The sequence below is a fragment of the Ascaphus truei genome, chromosome 3, assembly GCF_040206685.1.
Source record: "Ascaphus truei isolate aAscTru1 chromosome 3, aAscTru1.hap1, whole genome shotgun sequence".
In the NCBI taxonomy this organism is placed as follows: domain Eukaryota; kingdom Metazoa; phylum Chordata; class Amphibia; order Anura; family Ascaphidae; genus Ascaphus; species Ascaphus truei.
In genome coordinates this window covers 43274150-43294849 of record NC_134485.1, presented here as the reverse complement: position 1 = coordinate 43294849, position 20700 = coordinate 43274150, and the positions used below count along the sequence as shown (strand labels likewise).

Below are 20700 nucleotides of genomic sequence, written 5' to 3'. Positions count from 1 at the left end.
CAGATTGCTCAGATTGATCCTGTCCCAAGGGGGAATAAAGCTCCCAGGTAAGGAGCCAACTGGTGTTGTTGAACATTGTTGGGCTGGACTAGGTTAGCTAGCCAGCCAGGTAGATAGCCTGCACTTTTGTTTAGTCAGTTCCCCAACCGGGGATAGGTTTTTGTTTACGTTTATTGCACTTAAAGGGACAGAGTACCCATTGTTTTGGTTACACTTTTGGACAAATAAATCCACCAGCATATTATTTCACCAGAAGAGTCGTGTTGTCTCCTGACTAACCACGGTCATCCTGCCACAATATATATATATATATATATATATATATATATATATATATATATATATATATACACACATACACACACAAACACACGTATATATTTTAGTTGTCTGAAAAATCCTTTGCATACTGTCCCAATGGTTGCGTAATGTGCAGACAGGTGTTTTAAGTAGTATTATGAAATGATGCATTTGTGTTAGGCAATCACAAGAATAAATAATTAAGTAAAAACTCACTTTCACAATCTTGCAAGTTATCTACTGCAGCCAGCAGCCTAGTTCTCTCTTCAGGGTTTGTAATATTAAGTTCAAATAGATGACATTCCTTTAGGTACTTCAGATCATCCAATGTTTCATAACCATTTAGCAACAGTGTGGATGCGTAATCCTGTAAAACACAAAAGCAAGAGAAAATTGCTTTACTACAAACTTCAACATTAACATTTCGTTGTTCATAAGATTACATATTTTATAAGAAATGTTTCATATTTAGCGCTAATAAAACAGCTTTAAAAGATATCTAGTTTAGTTAAAGGTATCCCTAATACTGTATATATATTTATACATTAATAGTTCCGATCCCGATATAGGGCCAGATTGAATAAGCAGTTGTTTGGACTGCACCACTGAACCATCCCGGAACATCACATTACCCCACATACATGTCAAATGTCAAATGGGAAAAAATACTCCCCAGCTGATTTTATCATTAATGGGTAAATTTCCGGAGCGGCAAGTTCTTCTGATCCTATGTGGTTTATTAGCTCGATTAAATTGTGGAATATGTATTACCACAGTTGTTTTAACTTTTTTTTACATAAACAATATTATGCTATGTCCATTATTCTCTTCTTTCTGAAAATACAGATTTGGAGTCACACTCCACTTGGAGTCACACAAACCTTCCAGAGGGAACATATTAAGACTATTTGTGCTGTTTATACTTAACTGAATACGCTTGAATTCCGCTTACATCATGTAAGTGGGATAATTTCACCATTCACTTGAACCTCTTTCAAATTTCCTGCACTGCTGCATTATGTATGTTTTATTGTTATTTTCACATGTACATTAGGGGAGCGCTGTAGTTTCCCCATTTTTATTTTCACATTTACCCTGAGGATCTTGTGAAAATAATAGTCAGGATATCTGGTGGTGTGGTGTCATCCCCTTTAAACTGCCACCAACTTGAATCTATACACTTTACAAAAAGGAAGATAGGTGCACAGATCAAGTACAAAGGTCTACTCGTAGACAATTTATAAGGCTAGGTCCCCGCTGCTGACGGCGGCTTGCGTGGTGGCGTGCGCGCCTCTCACCAGTCCCTCTCCTCCTTTCTACCTGGCCCTGGTGTCTCCTCACTTGTTGTCGCACTTCGCACTGTGGCGCGTCAGCCAGCAGGGGATACAACAAGATTGTGTACCCATGTGGCGACGAGTCACATGGTGCGCTGTGAGCCAATGAAGAGCGGAGATCGTCGGCAGCCTGGCATGAACAAGGGAGAGGGGTGGATATATCCAGACACACACACACGGCCATTTAGGCCAAGCCCCTGCTCCTCCGATCGCTGCAGAAAGCCGCAATATTTATTTGGCATACTCAATGAGCAATTTCTGTTGCTATTAACCACTTAGTAATCACAGTGGCCATGAAGACATACATAAGGCATACCTTCATAACCATTATACCAACCCAAGGGGTTAATGGCCCTCACAACCACCTAATATATATATATATATATATATATATATATATATATATATATATATATATATATATATGTAACGGCTTCCCCCCCCCCCCCAATCACAGATATAGTGTGGGGGTGCAGGAAACATATGGTGTTACTCGGTGTTGTGCATTACCTGTTGGCTCACAGGAGGGCTGAGCTCCCGCCACGGGGAACCTGGGGCAATATACTAGCATATACAATTACAATGATGCAGCGCCTCCACCTGCGATGGCTCCCGCCAGAGGGGGAGTGGTTCCTCGCAGGACAATACCCAATAACTACATACAACTGATTGGATAATAACGAATACCCTTTACTGCTGTACCTAGAAACATGCAAGGTCAACAAGTAACAACAGGTGTCCCTTTCCAAAGGCAACCTGACTCAACGTCTCCCTGAGGTTAACGCTAACGGACACCACAGAGGGTGTCCACACTTATTGCGTCACGGCGAACGCTACTGTCCCAACACAAGGATCCCACCCTCAAGTCCAGTGAGTCCCACCCAAAGTCTCGTAATCCCAGTTCATAGACCAACGTATGTGTATATGTGTGTGACTGCGCAGCCACTATGTCTGAGGATAGGCCTTGTTGGTGCACGTGAGTTGGTGAGTTACCTGCCCGGGCTCCAGCCACGGGTACTGCTATACCACGGGGGAATCGCTGGGGTGTCCTCCGAAGTTGGGGTGAATTCCGGCGTGGATAATATCACCGCTTCTCCCCGCCGTCTGTACCTTGACGAGAACCGTGCTGATATCCACAGGCCGCAGTCAATCCGTACTGGGCCTCCGCAATTATAGTCTAGTAGTCTCTTAGAGGCCAAGCTTAAGCACAATCCTCTCGGCAGAAAGCACAGCGTCCGCTGGATTCCTAACTAGCGTATAGATAAAGGGGCAGGGCCCCTAACCTAGGGCCTGACCTTATCGCACTCCACTAGGGTGACTCAAGGCTATCTGGGGCCTAGGGGAGTACTGGCCTAGTGCCGGGAGTCACTGACTCCAGCACCCTACCTCTTTCCCCTAGCTGCTCCGGTCACCAACTGCTAACGTGGTCCCTGCGCGCGAAATGTATCTCTATGTTGCCAACAGAGCTCCTCCAGCCCTATTGGCTCCCTGGCATCATGGGGCCGTTCCAGAGGCTCATGGGACTTGAAGTCCTCTTACAGAGCCCTCCTCTCATAGGCTAGTGCTTCGCAGGCTTTCTGGGCCTTCACTGCGCAGGCGCGAGCTCCCTGCAGTCCTCCCGGTGCTCCTAGCCCTTGCGCATGCGCAACGCCCCTAACAATGGCGACGCCCTGCTCCGCGAACCGACGGCACCGCAGCAACGCGATCGCGGCCTTAACGACGGCCCGATCGCATCCCCGGCAACCGGCCCGATCCTTAGTAACGCGCGGCTCGCGCACCAGCAAGAGGGGAGTTACTACGGCAAGGGGGACCTGGCTACATATATATATATATATATATATATATATATATATATATATATAATCCTGGAACCACGTGTGGTGTATGAATGGCTCCAGTTAGCTTAACTCATGCCTTCCCTCTTCCAAAGCACAACAAGTCCTTTTTGTCTTTCTTGGTTTTATTGCAAAAGTCAAAGAAACAAAGGGCTCTTGTAGGTGGAGTAGTGTGGTAGAGGGTGCTTCTCTAAAAGTGCTGTGTATCAAGGGTAATGGCGTGTGGTAAAAATGGAACGGCCTTGCTAGGGCTAACAGCATGAAAGGGTCCTAGAATTGAAAAGGAAGGGCTAGGGCACTCTGGGTCCTAGAATTGAAAAGGAAGTAAGGAGAGAAGTGCCACACAGGAAAGTAAAGTGACTGAACTAGCTTGTCAGCAGAGACAGGGGGGCAGGAATGAACCAATCTTCCAGCTATGAAGAATGGAGGGTTGCCAAGGCAACCAGCTAGGGCTGAGAAAGGGACATATGAAACAATGTTGCCTTCACACATGCAGCTAGCTGCTGAGACAGAGGAAATTACAGGCAGCTGAACTAAGGAGACAGCAGTAGTCTGTGAGCTGCAAAGGGAGACAGAGAAATGTGAAATCCTGTTCCTGGACATATATATATATATATATATATATTTTTTTTTTTTACATTTTATATATATGTTATTTTCATAAGTGAAGGCAGTTATGTCACAGCACCTAACTAAAGCTGGGGGAGTAGACAGCAACAGAGTATTTTCATAGTGTTTTCTAGGTATTCTAATACTTTCCTGAAGATGCAGTAGAGCTGTGGTAAGATGACTAAATATGGTGGTAAGGCTTCTTGCAAACTGCGTCAGAGCGCCTTGCCAGTTCCGTAAAGGAATCTCTGTTTAGCAAATCTCCCCCATAATGTGTGCGGCTAACCTGTAGATTAAGCCTCTCCAAAAATTCTTGCAGAGTTTTAGGCTTTGGTCTTTTACTTCGTCTTCGTGCTTTGATCTTTCTTTGTGGTATTTCCTCTTCAGAGATTACGTCAACATATATAAATTTGAAATTTCCCACTTTATTGTTCAGCATGCCTGTCCATATCCCCATTGGAGTTTTGTAGATTATGTCTATAACGTCGCCTTTCTGGTAAAAGAAACGAGAAAAAATAATAGTTTGGAATGTTTACCTGATACAGTACTTTGTAGTTGATCGATTTTTACATAGCAAGTAAATAACAAGCAAATAGCGTGCCTGCAAAAGTACTGTATTTCATTTATGACTGCAACCAAATTTATTACGTAACTAATATCCTTCATTCTATACAATAAAAGTAGTATATACAAGTCTTACTGATTAGGAACTATCACAGTACGTATCTCTTGCTATAAATTGCAGACATACTGTATTCTCACAGAAACAATGGAAGCATTTACTACTAAAGAGAGATGTGTGAAACTTTCCAAAATGTATTTGTTACATATTAAACAGTTTTTTTTTTTAACCAAATTTAATTCCTAGTGAACCAGTTCACAGAACATTAAAGGGCTAAAAATGTATCAGAAATGCAAACATTGCCACCATCAATATGTTGTTTTGCTAATAAATCACAGCTAAGTCACAATTTGAAACGTATTTTAATTATGGTAGTGCCTGTATAAGCTGAGCAGTTAAAAATATGATGTGAAAAATAAGGGGAGCGCTATTAAAAAACATTATAAAACATAAAGTGCTATTCTAAATTTACAAGTGTGAACATATAAATATATAAATCTAAATGAGTTCTATCTCACCAATCCCTTGACTGGCGCTATATATTGATTAAAGTGCTTAATACCATTTTAAGGTGCGGTGCATATAAGAGTATTAGTATACTGTATTACTTTACAAAATGAAATAATATATGTGCAAATTGCATGTGTAATATTGTGCAAATGTAGTCTCTACAAAAGAGGTAGATAAATATGAGCCAAAATATGTGCAAAATGATCCATGCAAGTAAGAAGCTTGTCTTCGTAGCGTCCCACAGTACTCTGTTCCAGAAATCCTCAGTGATTGAGAGAGAATTAACTTTAGCTTGTAGTTGAGATAAAGAGATTTATACAACGTTTCTGTGCATATTTTACGCTCACATTTTGTATAATCCTATGTTCATTGTACAGGGGTCTTTCAGGGTCTCTCGTGGGTTCTCGTCTAGTCCTTTTACTGCTTTATCAGTTACCGTTACCGTTTATCAGTTTCCTGACTGCCTAAGGCTGCGGCTATAGTGCGCGTGACTCGAACAAAATACAGTACCTCTATCAGGTCGGCCATAGTGCGTGCGTTGAAGCGCGACCGTACAGCAGAAATTTGAAGAGACAAATTAGTTAGTTTTTTTCGCACGACGGCCGCCTCACGTGAGCGGTTCAGCCAATGAGGGCGAACCAGACTGGTGATGTCACAGCCACGCCTCCTGATCGCTTCCCCATCAGAGTCCACGGATCGCTCGGGCAACAGGCGTGAGCAACTCCTTGCGCTCCGTCGCGCGTGCCTGCACTATTATCGCGGCCTGAGTATTATTATTTTTGTTATTGCTGACATTAATCACTTTTTTTTGTATAAAGTATACAAAATAGTTTTTAGGCATCCAGGGACACATTGACACATTCTGAGCTGTGAGACACCACAAATGAACGGGCTGTAATGGACATTATAGGCTAAAGCAGTAAAATTCAGGGCATTAATGAAAACCCTGCTCTCTGATTGGTTAAAATTCCGGGCATTATCCAATCAGTAATGCCCAGAATTTTAGCAGCTTGCAAAGTTTAATTTTCAATCTGTTTGGTTGGAAATAATCAGCTTTCACAGCTGAGACATGGCAGGGGATTGGTCAGAATGAAGTAACAGCTCTGAGATAGGGCAGGGGATTGGTCAGGAAGTATCAGCCATGGGTTGACTCCTCTCCTCCCGAGCTGACTGAGATTTTCTGAGCAGATTCAGTTGAATTGGGGGGAAGAGAGAGAGAGTCCGCAAATAAGTAAAGTGGCTGTCTGCAGTTTGTTTGTGTGTGTGTCAGTGTGTCAATTGCCGTGTTTATGGGTGTAGCAGCTGCAGTAGTGTGTGTGTGCTGTGCTGTTGTGTTGTATATGTGTGTAGAGGTGCTACGTGTGTGTGTGTGTGTGTGTGTGTGTATAGAGGTGCGGGGTGTGTGTGTGTGTGTCAGTGTCAGCAGCAGTGTTTATGGGTGTAGCATGTGTGTAGCAGCAGTTTGTGTGTGTGTGTGTAGAGGTGCTGTGTATAGAGGTGCAGTGTTGTATGTGTGTGTCTTGTGTAGAGGTGCTGTGTTGTGTGTAGAGGTGCTGTGTATAGAGGTGCTGTGTCGTGTGGTGTGTGTAGTGGTGCTGTGTTGTGTGTAGAGGTGCTGTGTTGTGTGTAGAGGTGGTGGGGGGGGGGTGAGAGTCTGCAAAGTTTAGTAAGTGGCTGCATTTTTGATTGGCTGCAGTGTGTGTGTGTTGTGTTGTGCTGTTGTATGTGTAGCAGCAGTTTGTGTGTGTGTGTGTGTAGAGTAGATGTGTTGTATGTGTGTATAGAGCTCCAGTGTGTGTGTGTGTGTGTGTGTGTGTGTGTGTGTGTGTGTGTGTGTGTGTGTGTGTGTGTGTGTGTGTGTCAGCAGCAGTGTTTATGGGTGTAGCATGTGTGTGTAGCAGCAGAGTTTGTGTGTAGAGCTGCTGTGGTGTGTGTGTGTGTGTGTGTGTGTAGAGCTGCTGTGTTGTTTGTGTAGAGCTGCTGTGTTGTGTGTGTAGAGCTGCTGTGTTGTGTGTATAGAGCTGCTGTGTTGTGTGTGTAGAGCTGCTGTGTTGTGTGTGTAGAGCTGCTGTGTTGTGTGTGTAGAGCTGCTGTGTTGTGTGTGTGTGTGTAGAGGTGCTGTGTTGTGAGTGTAGAGGTGCTGTTTTGTGAGTGTAGAGGTGCGGTGTTAGCTCCAGTGTGTGTGTGTGCATGTGTATGGTGTGCTTGTGTGTGTAGAGCTGCTGTGTGTGTAGAGGTGGTGTGTGTGTGTGTGTGTGTGTGTGTGTGTGTGTGTGTGTGTGTGTGTGTGTGTGTGTGTGTGTGTGTGTGTGTGTGTGTGTGTGTGTGTGTGTGTGTGTGTGTGTGTGTGTGTGTGTAGAAGCACATTGTGTGTGTAGATCTATTGTGTTGTGTGTTGAGCTGGTGTGTGTGTGTGTGTGTGTACATAGAGGGGACGGCAGTGTGTGGATATAGATATCTGCAGTGTAAGCCGTATATAGAAGTGGTTTCATGTAATTACCATTTTATTTTAATAAAAAATCTATTTAACTATACAAAAGTGTCTATTATTTATGAAAAAACCCTACATTTAGCCTATAATAGTAATAATCCCCTCAGAACAGGGTATTACTGGCCAATTATGCCCTGGCTGGGTTAAAGTCCCTTGGCTTCGCCTCTGGCCTTCAACTCTTCCAGCCAGGGCATTATTGGCCAGTAATGCTCTGTTCTTCAGGGATTATTACTTAAATATTTATTAAAATGTGCTGGATGGAGTCATATAGAGTAGTACTTCTTAGTAGATATGGGCCTATTTATATTACAGGTTACCATGGGTTTTATGCATAAAGCGCTATATTTACTAAGAAGTTTTCTGCCATAAAACACCTTCCGGTTCTTGAGGGTCAAATCAATAGACTTGAAGACGGTGAAAAGACTGCTAGGTAAATATGGGACAAAATTCAAATTTTTATATTCAGTTCGTGTGCAATACCTTTCACCTTAATCATATATTTCTGCACTGCCTATTGACTGCAGCTATATTGCATCACTGGAATAGTTCGAGTTGTAACAATACATGTTTTCAACTGTTTTACTGTACCTTGATTTTCAATGAATCTGTGTCATAAGGACTGGGAACAAAATCAGTATGAACTTTGGCTCGACCACAGAAAGGACCAGTCAAAGGTATATCTTCATCAAGTCGAAAACTATCCCTGTTACTAGTTCCATCAGAGCAGCTGGTTACACCACCTATGAACATAGATTAAAATGCTTTAGCAATTGTATTCTGTAATACTTTTAATATTTCAGGTAGTACATGTGCATCTATTGTGGATGTTTGGGGTGGACGCCTCCTTTTCAGAGGTAACCCAGCTCAATTCATACAACACAACCTGATTTAGGACATCTAGTACTGAGGAAGCGGATCTCTTGATTGTACTGTATGCTCCTAATTTTCTCAAATAGAGAAATCTGGCAAGATAGGCAAAATATAAAGAACCCTAAAACCCGCACAAGAAATAAAAAGTAGTTGAAAGTGAGCATAAGCTTGACATAATTTTATAATAAAGGAGTGTGATTTTTTGCATTAACTGTAGTTAAAATGCCAAGACATTATTTGGTCATATCTCATCGACAGACTTAAAATAAATAGCAGAATTTGATGGAAATTGGTTTGTGTAGCTGAATTTGGCAGAAACTGGCTCAATTTATTTTAAAAATTGTAATGTTTTGTAATGAATTAATTTGGTTCAGTGGACCCCATTACTCTACATTTTCAAACATTACATTTGTGTGAGTTTGATCCACATCTTACCTTTAAAATATCTATTTTATATTGTATATTAAATAGTGAAATAACTTAAAATGCTACTTTAAAAAAAAAATGTTTTGTGGTCCATGAATTACTTGAGTATTGGATCAACCTGCAATGACCTCGCCTGTATTAAAGGGGATTATTCTGATAATGGCAGAATATCAAGAACTACAAGTTGTCACCTGTGTTCTCATTTTAAGACATTTCTATAAAGATAAAACCGTCTTAACGTATCTAAAAGTGACTTATATGATGCCACTGACTGAAAGCATTTTTATGGATACTTACTAGATGAACTCTGCCCACTATTAAGACTATAGAGGCTTTCCACAGATTCACTGGCTTTTAGAGAGAATTTTTCAGTATGGAGCCCACCTTCAGGGTCACTGTATCTGTGGCAATAATACCCATCACCATCTTCGTTCTGGAAAACAAAACCTCTGTATAATAAAGAACAATAACTTTATCATTTAACAAGTGACTTCTTTTTTTATGTTGAGTGACAAGTGTTATTCTTAGGGAGTACTGTTAAATACAGTGTGTTAAATTATACATTGCTTATTTACAATAACTGAATAGTAGTTCATGTAAGTTGAGCTCCTTCACTGCCGGGGGCTGCTGGGGAAAATGAGCCAATGCATTGAATGTCCCTTCAGTAGAGAATGAGTTAACACAGCATAAAGACACCTTCTCCAACAAAAGATATAGAGATGAAACGGAGATTTGAAAGGCCAATATAAATCAGTTCGATGTCTAATCCCATATCCCGCGTAACAGTTCACTTCATTGGGTCAGTAGTATGACAACTGTATAGCGGTTTCTTCATTTTTAATTACCAAAAAGAGGCAGATTTAGCCCAAATGTGATGTTTCAATTGTCTAGCCTATTAGTATACAGGCAATTTATTTCTGTATATGGGTACTAAGAGTAGTATTCACAGTGAGGGCTATGTACAAACAGTTTGCAAAGTCAGTTTATAACTTTATTGGTGTGGTTTAATTGCAGATGTAGAGGTTTCTTCCTGGTGAAAAATATACTGAGAGGTTTGTAAGATTATATTCAAATTATCATTAACTCTGAATTGATATGATTTACAAAACGTCAGTAAGTAAACCACCTTAAAAATTGCACTGCATACAAACAGCCATCTTTTTGAACTTGTACTAACAATATTAAAAAAAAAAAAAAAAAAAAGGATGGTTGTGCACAATGTATTCAGTAACGGAAAATATATTTTCATTGTTAATGTTACTAATGTGACTACAGATTTTCAGTTATGAGAGAACCATTTTAAAATAACTTACAGTATTCATTGCTGTTGTGACAGTAATTACTGTGTTCACACATTAATACTTTAAATATGCAACAAGACACTTGCTTAGGGTATTTAGAGAAATGTATCCCATTAAAGCTTACACATGATTTTTTAAAAAAAAATGCATATAGTAACATTAAGCTTTATTGCTGATGCTTTTTAACAAATGTTTTACCATTTCCTCAGATAGTGCCTTTGTGTATTTTTTCCCCATCTTCTTCCTCATAGTCAAGGAAATAGCCTTCATCTTCTTACTTAGGCTTCCGGCATTATTGGATGTCTTATCTACGTCTTGTACTCCTCCTTCACACACATTCTCTGTTTCACCTGCCTATTTAAAGTACAGTGCTGAAGGTTAGTTGGAAAACATTTTCATTGTGATTGTTTTGCTACTTTTTTTAGTGTCAAAATGTATGTGAATGTATACGCGAATACTCTCTTAAGAATCTTTACCAATTAAAATATAAGATATATGCTCATATTTAATAAGCAGTATTCTACTGTGAGGCACCTTCAAGCACTGGAAAACACCTTGCAGTCCATTGACCTGAATGAGTTGTTAAGTGTCGTCCAGCGTTGTAAGGGGCATAATGACAGAAGACTTCTTGGTAAATATGGGCCAAAATATCCTTACTTTAAATACCCTTACTCTTTCCTGAATTTAAGGAGAAAGCTACAGAAAACGGCCAAACACCAGATTGTGTGCTGCTTCCAAAGAGGTAAATAACTAAAACAAAATGTTGAACTGTAATTTACAAAAGCAGTTTGATTCTTCTGGGACTTACTGTACAGTTCAAGTTTTCAAATGATTTCCATAACCAGTGCTACAAAGCAATCATAACATAATATCAATAATGCAAAGTACAAACCTCATTCGAATCTTCTGGCTTTGATGTGGATGGCTTCCTGAAGCGCTCAAAAGCCCCAAAACTGCTTGTACGCTATAGGGCATAAAGAAAAAAACAACTTTGTAGATGTCTGCAAAATGCTACTAAGATGTATGTAGGTTTATATGTGTGTCTTTATTTATAAAGCGCCCATGGTGTACTCAGCGCTTTACATAGACAATACAGTACATAGAATTATAATACAATAAGTGCAACAAATAATCACACAATAGGAAAGGAAATCCCTTCCTCGGAGACCATACACATACACTCTGGTATGTTGGGAGACTTACATAGACAGCTGGTGAGGGAGGAAGTGCAGTAGATGGCAGAGCCTGGCCTTGACAGTGGGTTCAGTAGATTGCAGTGCTTGGCCACAATGGTAGGAGTGTGAGATAGTAGCCATGAGTAAAATACATGGAACTATTTATCAAAGACACCCAGATGCAAAACTGCGGCAAATGTGAAAATAATATGAACACGAGTGATACAAATATATATATTTCAGTAGAATTTATTTTGATTGACTAATCTGGTGTTCAGTTTTGAACTAGTTGTGCCCCAGTGTTACAGCCAGAAAACCTTAATACATAGTCGCCAAGGTGTTTTACATGATTCTATCGTACTGAAAAAGGTTTCAAGGGTAAACCAGTCTGTACTCAGTGGTTAGTAGCTCATTGCCGCAGGTCTCGTGTTTGAATGGAACATTTGGTTGCGGCTGATCCATTGCAACCAAGTGTCCGCCACCGCTTCGCCACAGACGGACCCTCTGCCGCAGCGGATTCGCCGCTGGAAACCCCACCTCCGGCGGCTTCTAAGGTAAGTTTTATTACTGGTTAGGGAATGGATTTAATTTAAGGGGTTTTAGTAGCTAGGGTAGGGTTTATGGTAAGGGCTTAGGGTAGGGGGCTTTAGGGTTGGGGATTTACTTACTATAGTAGCTGGCGGTGGAAAGAGTCACGGTGAAGTGCCGGCGGTCATTTGGTCTTGGCAAAACAGCCAGGGCCAAATATCCTAGACCGTCTTGGGTAGGTTTGAACAATTCGTTAAAGGTAATATTCCTTCCTACTCATTCTTTCTTCTTTTATATATTGGGATAAAATAGATCACCCTGAGTGCCAGGTTTACTTAAAGATATTTTATTTGAAAGAGTCACCTGCTCTTTAAAATAAAATATCATGCTGTCAGATTGATATTTGTTTGGACACTCTGGAAAGGATTGACCTACAAAGAGCGTCTCAATTTGTTGGGTGTGAATCTGAAAGCAGTGAAGTCACTGGCAGCCATCTTGTCCTAAGCCCCAGTTTCAGCAATTTCCCACACCTGTCAACCGAAAGTAAGATTTTTTTTTAGTCTTGCTCAGATAAACAGGTCGGAGATTCCTGATGACGTCAGCGGACCGGAGCGTTTTGGTGGATGGCACGCAGCGCTTGAAGGAGCCGGATGCGTTTCATGAAGTAAAGGGAAAAGGATAATAGGATCGACCATCCACATGCCCCCTTATGGAACATATGATGACGCCGGATGACGAACAGAAGGATATGTGATGGTGTGGGAACCTTAGCTGAATCAGCACAAATGAAATCTATCTTGGATAACTAACAGAGGGCGTCATGGGAAGGTGGGGGTTATTAAACGGACTTCACAAGACATTGACATTATGCCACATGCTCTCACTTGAAAAAGTCGTTCTGGCTTTAAATAAATTATATTAATTCAAATCAGTTTGTGCCTTGCGATGCTTTTCTCACCGTATCAATTGGATTTGCTGCAGGCTATCGTTCAAGCGCAGAAGCACCGGTAAGGCCGCTTTTATAGTGACGGCAACGGCGACGCGACCGATGATGTCACCTGACGCCACTGGCAAAAGTTAAACTTTAGTTTTAAGCGACGTCGCTCCGTCGCCGTCGCGCTTACTATAAGTGCATGCAACGGATTAAATGGATTTGTTTTGTAGTGACGTTGCGTCGCCATCGCCAGGCACTATAAGCGCAGCCTAACTGTATCATTGTTTTAATTTTGTTTTTCTGGTGTGCAGCACTTATCTCTATTTACTTTTGCAATGTGAAACATATTCTCTGTAGAAATGGGTTAAAGTGCTGTCCTGTAATAGAGCCAAATGAATGGCAGTAAACCCCCGGAACTTAATATATTCAATGCACTCAACCTAAATGTATCTAGGCTTACCATTAACTTTATTTTCGGCTTTTAAATAGACTTTAAAAAAAACCTCATGATTTCTAACTACTTGAATAACAATTGTGCCCAGACAACACTCTATGTCCATGAGTCATATACAGCTTCAAACAAGGTTGCCACAGCTGAAAGAGGAGTCAATGAAAATCACACTTCGTATTGTACAAAGTCTCACTCCTTTTAAGGTGGCTTTTGCTGCACATAAAAGCAGCTGGATCAACACAAACCTGAAATCCCTGAACCCACTTCTCTGAGAGTAATGGACCTCTGGAGACCTAAAGAAAATCTCCGCAATAATGCTCAAGATACTGAGTCTATGTTCAGACAAAAGAACTGTGAACCTATGCAGTAGTTACATTGGTGCTCTCAACTATGCATTCCTCAGATTTAAATGAATGGCTAAAATTACAGTGTTTGAAAGACATGGGGATGTTGCAATCATTGGTAAATCATTGGTAAAGGATAGGCTCAGAAGGATTCAGGCATTCAAGAAATGGTTGTAGGTGGGACAGTGGAAAGGGCAAAGATTAGGAGTTCTGTTTTGGACAAGTTAAACTTCAGTTACTGTAGTGGTGGGAGATCTTAAAAAAAAAAAAAAGACAATATACATACAACAGGGTGCTTAGGGCACAGTGTCTCAGGGCAAGTCCAAAAAGAAATAATGTGCAGTGCAGCATCTCCTGTGTATATCACAATAATACACACAAAAAAAATGTGGCGTAAGATGTTTGCACTCAATTCCTCTTAATATCATCAGAATTATTATTTGAAGATGAGGACAAGAATTGTGGAAGAATGCCAGTTCAGTTACATTATTATAATGTAATTAGGTTTGAATCCGGTCTCTAAAGACAGAATGCTACGCATACAGTATGATATTGTGTGATTTGCAATGATTCATTTTTATACATATATCGCACATATGATAGAATATGATATGATTCAAATTGTTCATTAATATATTTTGTAGATTCAGTTTCATTGGGATAGTATATTAAGTTATAATGGATTGTCTGAACAATGGAGACCCTGTGGGTGATATTTGAGTGACTATCGACAACTGTGATTGGGGCTAATGCAATCGTAGGAATATATGTCATATTGGATTGACAGGAGTTCTGCGATCTTTCCAGAAGACATGCCATATTTGGTAATAAACTTGTATTGTGGGTGGACAGTTCCTTATCATTTATGACATCAGTTTAAAGCTGTAGGACCTTATCTGGAAATAGAATTAGTATTAGCAAGGGGTGACTAATGGTTATTGTCTGGATAAATAGCCAGCAGTGTGTAGCTAGTGGAGGACAGAAAGTTTACACCAAGATGCACGGGAGAGGAGAGAAAGGAGAAATGAGGAACTAGCTTTAACATCATATAGCACCAAGATCAAACATACGTATTCCACTCAGGAACAGAATAATGTGCAACCATCTTTGAAGATATCATAACTTATTTGAATATCACCGCCATTTTGTACAATTTTTATATATTAGTATTTATCTTCAAAATAAGCGTTTCTTTCTATGTGCTAAAACGAGAATGCTGAGTACTATTATGTTGGAGTAATCTATAGAAAGAGACGCAAATGATATTTTACAAATTGTATTAAAGAAAATAGATTGTATTTATTCTGAAAAAAAAACATTGTTTATATTACAGTACCATTAACAATAAGTCTACATAAACATTCCAAAGTGTATACGTGGCAAAGATTTATTGATTATAAAAAAAACAGAAATCTATACCCCTATATTCATCATCGGGGCTGCAGTAAGGTATTACCACATAATATGCATAAAGATATAATACACAGACACTTTAAGTACCCAAATTAAAAAAAAATATTGCAGTCTCTAAAACATAGTACATTTGCATTGCAAGTTTGCATTGAATAAAGTGCTCAGTATCTCTGTGCCTGCTCAAAGGCCTAAATGTTGATAGTTTCTCTTTAGTGTAACGGATTTTCTGGACTAGCCTGACCCACCCAATCTCACATTGGCCCCTGTGGTCTAACCAGTCCCCATTACAGTGTGATGTCTGGTGTGCACCTGTTGGCAACAGGACTCCTGAGTCTCCCGCATGATGGTGTGTTGGGGATTGCCAACCCAGACAGGCAGCTGAGGTACTGTGCTTGAGTCCTACCTAGATCCAGTGCAGCGCCTCCACCTCATCAGGATCCCAGCTTGAGCTTGTGGATGGTCCTGGTGAGGAACTCCTCTGTGGTGCAGCCCCCTGCGTAATTACTCCACACTTACACTCGAGGGTATCTTTCAACAGGAACATCTTTATTTGCACGGTGGGCCAGCTGCCCTCCACAATGGGTGAATTTAGCCCTCCATTGTTCACCGTACTTCCCTTTGAAAGGTATAGTCCTCCTAATGTAGGGATTCCCTATCCCCACAGGGATATCTCCCTGTGACCAGGTCCCTGGTCACAGTTCCAAACACTGTCCTTTTCACCGCTTCTTAACTCCTCCTCCATAACTCGGCAAACACACTCTTACTCTCTACTTCCAACTCGCTAACTTTTGGTCAGTGCTGTGCCTTATGTATCCTCTGGAGCTGACACAACTCTGACATCACTAACCGTGGAGTCAGAGCCTGTGACCACTCCCATCCATACATAGGGCACCTCACCAGGGTGTGAGGGCAAACCTCCATGATTACTGCTGGCATGCCCATAACTTACCAGGCCTTACTGTCAGCAGGAGAGATGACTGCAGCCATTTTACAGCAAGGCTACATTCTCCCCCTGGTGAATCCCACCGTCCCTGGCTGGGACCTAAATTTGAATATCTTTCCCCAGGAAGCACTGTAAAATGGAACATACACATTATTAACATCAGATTATGAAACAAATTACGTCACATCGCACCAAGCACGCCCTGACCAGCAGCCACGAACTCGCGCAATGCTACCCAGTACCTCCTAATAATAGTGCCATGGATCGGGGTTCTTCACCTCCTGACCCCCCATGTCCAGTACCGTCACACTGTAAGTGCGCGGCAGACCCCTCTCAGGCCGGTACATTACTTTATGTTTGTACACACTTCGCCCGATACTCCATACCCTTATCAGGTGCTCAATCCTTTCTTCTGCCTTACTACCAGTAATGGCACCCCCTTTGTTGACCATGTACTCCTCTATGGTCTCCCTTAACCACTGGTCCCTGTTATCCTCAATCTCCTGCATGAGGGGTTCAGGGACGTACGGGTACTCCAACCCATGGGAGTACTTATATTTTGCAGTGATTGCCCTTTCAGCCCGACTACTCCTAGTTAGATTGGCGTTCCCCGCTCTCCCTGGTAATACACAGGACAAGGGCTCATCTGGGTCTACAGGGTCTGACAATATATCAGGACCCATGAGTTCTATCTCATTCCTGCCTATCATGAACCACCTGAATTGCATCTCCTCTTTCCTCTCGGCGGGCGTGAACTCCCCTTTAGCCCACCAGTAGTCCACGATGTCATCTTTCTCTAACTAGAACCGTGTGCGGTCCATCCACCCCACGTACCCCTCAAATAAGGGCGCCCACCAACGGGTCTCCCTAGGCTTCTCGGGCCCAGACTCTAGAGAGTCTCCCCCATCTGTACCCCCCCAGGAGCATACCCCAGAGGTCCCTGCGGAATGGGGCATGGACCATCTCTCATGTTTTTGTGCCTCCTCATGAGGTACATCCGCCTCTTCAGGCACCCAGCGGGACTTAGACACCTGTCCCAATTGTCCTCCTCCCCTTGACCCACCCTCGGAAGCAAAGCTGCCCAGTCTCTCCCCAGTCCGGTTCTCACCAACCCCCAAGGACCCTTCCGACACCCCCAAACTGGATGATGATCCCCGGGAACAGGTGACTGGGACAGGAGCATTATCTAGGGCGTGGGGTTGGGCGTAGGGGTAGGTGGTTGGCAGCCGCGGGGTTCCGACCCATTCGCCGTCATCAGATTGTCCCGTACCACTGGACAGTGGTATCGCCGTTTGCGTCTCACCCTTCTCTGTCCGCCGCTTACTCCAGGTCTTTTTAGTCGATCGGGAACCACCACCCGATCGCTGAGACGCGTGTCTTCTACTTCCGCTGGTTCCGCCACCTCCGCCGGAAACGCCATCATCGCTGGAGTCGGATACGCCGCCATCTTGGGATGGACCCCCATGCGGGATCTCTTCCTCCACAATTATGTCCGGAAGTCCGCCTGCGCCCACATGCGCCGTCCTAGCCTGGCACGGCCTCTCCTCCTCTAGCGGTGGTATCGGAGCCTGGCAAGGACAGGGACTATCCTTACCAGTCCGCAGGTTGGGCGTGGATCGCCCGTTGCCACTGGACCCGCCGGCCCCCGGAATAGATGGGCTCCGCTCTCCGGTCTCTGCTCCACCGGTGACACTCGACTCTTCCCGCTGTCACTTCCGGTAAGTGGTCTCTTCACTCCATTCCCTCCACAGGACACAGCCACCGGCCAGACCAGGGTACTGGTTAATTCCTTGGGCCCCTCGTCTGAGGGATCCGCACTAAGGGTACTTGGGGTCGCCGAGCGCGGCGACCGCCTTCTCTTTTCTTGGTCAGTGGCCTGACCGATCACTTCACGCTCTTCTGGATCCGCACCCTTGGTCCATAGGGCAGCGGGGGACTCGGCGGACAGCCTAGCCGTATTCCCCCCTGGGTCATTGGTCTGAATGGGCACAAATGTGGGCATCGGCCACAGGTATTGTGTGCCACACTGGAGTCAGCGCGCCGCCGTGCCCATGGTGCCGCCGGGCAGCCTGCACTGCAGGCAGAGGCCCACTACTGTCTCCGCGTCCCCTACACGTATCACTAGTACCCCCCCTGGTACTGCGTAGGGTTGAGTAGATACCATCCGGTTCACGTCTGGGGAGCAGGCCATTGTCTTGGTGGGAGCCACTTTTAACACTGGTCTGTTCAGGGAGCTGGTTCCGCGTGAGTGACCAACAGGGGTTGGGTGATCAGCCACTCCTTGGTTCAGCTCCGCCCTCATCTGACATAATTGGAATCCGCCTCCAAGAGTAGCGATTATGGGCGGGTCCCAAAAGGGAATAGGGTGCACCTCTTTCAGTCCTAGAGGGCGCGGCCACAGCTTTCGCGCCCTTATCCCCAACAGGGTGGGGTTCCTCTTTTGCCGCCAATTCCAGCCGTTTTCTTTCAGCTGCCTTGCGTGCAAAGTATCCTTCTTTTTGCACACAATTTCAGCTGCCGGAACTACCTCTGGTAATTGTGCTGTCAGCGCACCAGCTCCTGGGCCCGCGGGATTCATACCCACGGGGCATAGCTGGAAACCACTCCCCCTGGTTGATATTAGGGGAGGGTCCCATAGACTAATCGGTTGACTCAGCACTGGGGCTGAGTGAGTCACTGTCCATGAAGGCGCGGCCGCAGCTTTCGCGCCATACCCCCCATGCGGGCGGGGCTCTCCTGTTGGCGCCGCTTCTGGCCAATTCTTTGTAACTTTTGCATTAGCAGAATGGTCTGCAATCGGCCCACGCGGTCTCCCAGGGAAGCGGGAGCCGCCATTTTGGGTCGCACTGTCAATCCGATCAAGGAATGAGGTAGCGTTCATCTGTTTGCAAGTCGACTGACAGTCACTCTCACTGTGTTCTCCTCCTGTTATAACAATGTCCTCAACACAGTCCTCCAGGGTAGCGCCTCGTTGTCCTAGACAGGACCAAAACGGGGCGGCCACGGCTCTCACTCCACTCCATAGCAGGCTCGTGACCGACATGTCGATAACAGCTGGTCCGTCAGTGGGGAGCACGCCAGGTGTGCTTTCCCCATCAGCCTCCGGTCGCCACTTTGGACTATCCGCACTGCGCTGATCCTCCATTCTTGCGGTCGCCATATTTATCTTTTGTTTGTCCTGATTGTACATGGGGCTCCTCTCTGCGGGGCAGCCACCACACCAGCACAATAAAGATTTCCCTGATGCACCACCATGTGTACCTGATGTAGGCTGGACTCGTGTATGCACTACCTCAGGCTAAGCTCACTCTCTCAGTGTCTGCTGTATCTCCTTCCTCCCAGTCTGTGCTCCCTACGGTAAGTGGTCTGGAATGGGCTAGAGTACTCTGGGGCTTCCATGCAGTACTTGGGCGTCTACCTATCTTGGTTAGCCTAGCGCAGACCCGCTCCAGGATTCCTGACCACGTTAACAGGCTATCCCTTTAGGCATCCTACCAACTAGCACTGCCTCAAGGTGACTAGGACAGCTATAGCCCGGCTCCAAACCCCCCACTCCTTTCAGGCCCCTAGGTCGTCCCTGCGAACTAACAACTCCATCAGCCCCCTGACTACCCCTAGGTCTGTCCCAACGCAGCACAAAGTGGCAGCAGACACTCTCCCTGTTTCCAAATGACCTAGCAAAAGCCTGTCCTGTTGACAGGTCTATCTCAGCAGCGCCTCCAAATGTAACGGATTTTCTGGACTAGCCTGACCCACCCAATCTCACATTGGCCCCTGTGGTCTAACCAGTCCCCATTACAGTGTGATGTCTGGTGGTGCACCTGTTGGCAACAGGACTCCTGAGTCTCCTGCATGATGGTGTGTTGGGGATTGCCAACCCAGACAGGCAGCCGAGGTAGTGTGCTTGAGTCCTACCTAGATCCAGTGCAGTGCCTCCACCTCATCAGGATCCCAGCTTGAGCTTGTGGATGGTCCTGGTGAGGAACTCCTCTGTGGTGCAGTCCCCTGCGTAATTACTCCACACTTACACTCGAGGGTATCTTTCAACAGGAACATCTTTATTTGCACGGTGGGCCAGCTGCCCTCCACAATGGGTGAATTTAGCCCTCCATTGTTCACCGTACTTCCCTTTGAAAGGTATAGTCCTCCTAATGTAGGGATTCCCTATCCCCGCAGGGATATCTCCCTGTGACCAGGTCCCTGGTCACAGTTCCAAACACTGTCCTTCTAACAGCTTCTTAACTCCTCCTCCATAACTCGGCAAACACACTCTTACTCTCTACTTCCAACTCGCTAACTTTTGGTCAGTGCTGTGCCTTATGTATCCTCTGGAGCTGACACAACTCTGACATTACTAACCGTGGAGTCAGAGCCTGTGACCACTCCCATCCATACATAGGGCACCTCACCAGGGTGTGAGGGCAAACCTACATGATTACTGCTGGCATGCCCATAACTTACCAGGCCTTACTGTCTGCAGGAGAGATGACTGCAGCCATTTTACAGCATGGCTACATTAGCAATGTTAGAGTTTTAGATCTTGACCAGGCACAAGTATAATTATGCCCACCAGACATCAATAAATCATCTTGCCATCTGTTAGCTTTGATAGTG

At 44.1% G+C, this 20700-nt stretch overlaps 1 protein-coding gene across 3 annotated transcripts in view; it reads right to left on the bottom strand.

Annotated features, from left to right (window-relative positions):
- SAMSN1 (SAM domain, SH3 domain and nuclear localization signals 1) overlaps positions 1 to 20700 on the bottom strand; it is a 134518-nt gene that overhangs the window by 10602 nt on the left and 103216 nt on the right. For all 3 annotated transcript variants that reach the window (XM_075593968.1, XM_075593969.1, XM_075593970.1), the window contains 6 exons: positions 11191 to 11262; positions 10497 to 10652; positions 9295 to 9430; positions 8290 to 8441; positions 4365 to 4571; positions 517 to 667 (listed from right to left, as the gene is read on the bottom strand). In XM_075593968.1, the coding sequence (XP_075450083.1) occupies positions 517 to 667; positions 4365 to 4571; positions 8290 to 8441; positions 9295 to 9430; positions 10497 to 10652; positions 11191 to 11262 (874 nt within the window). The remainder of the gene's footprint in view (positions 1 to 516; positions 668 to 4364; positions 4572 to 8289; positions 8442 to 9294; positions 9431 to 10496; positions 10653 to 11190; positions 11263 to 20700) is intronic.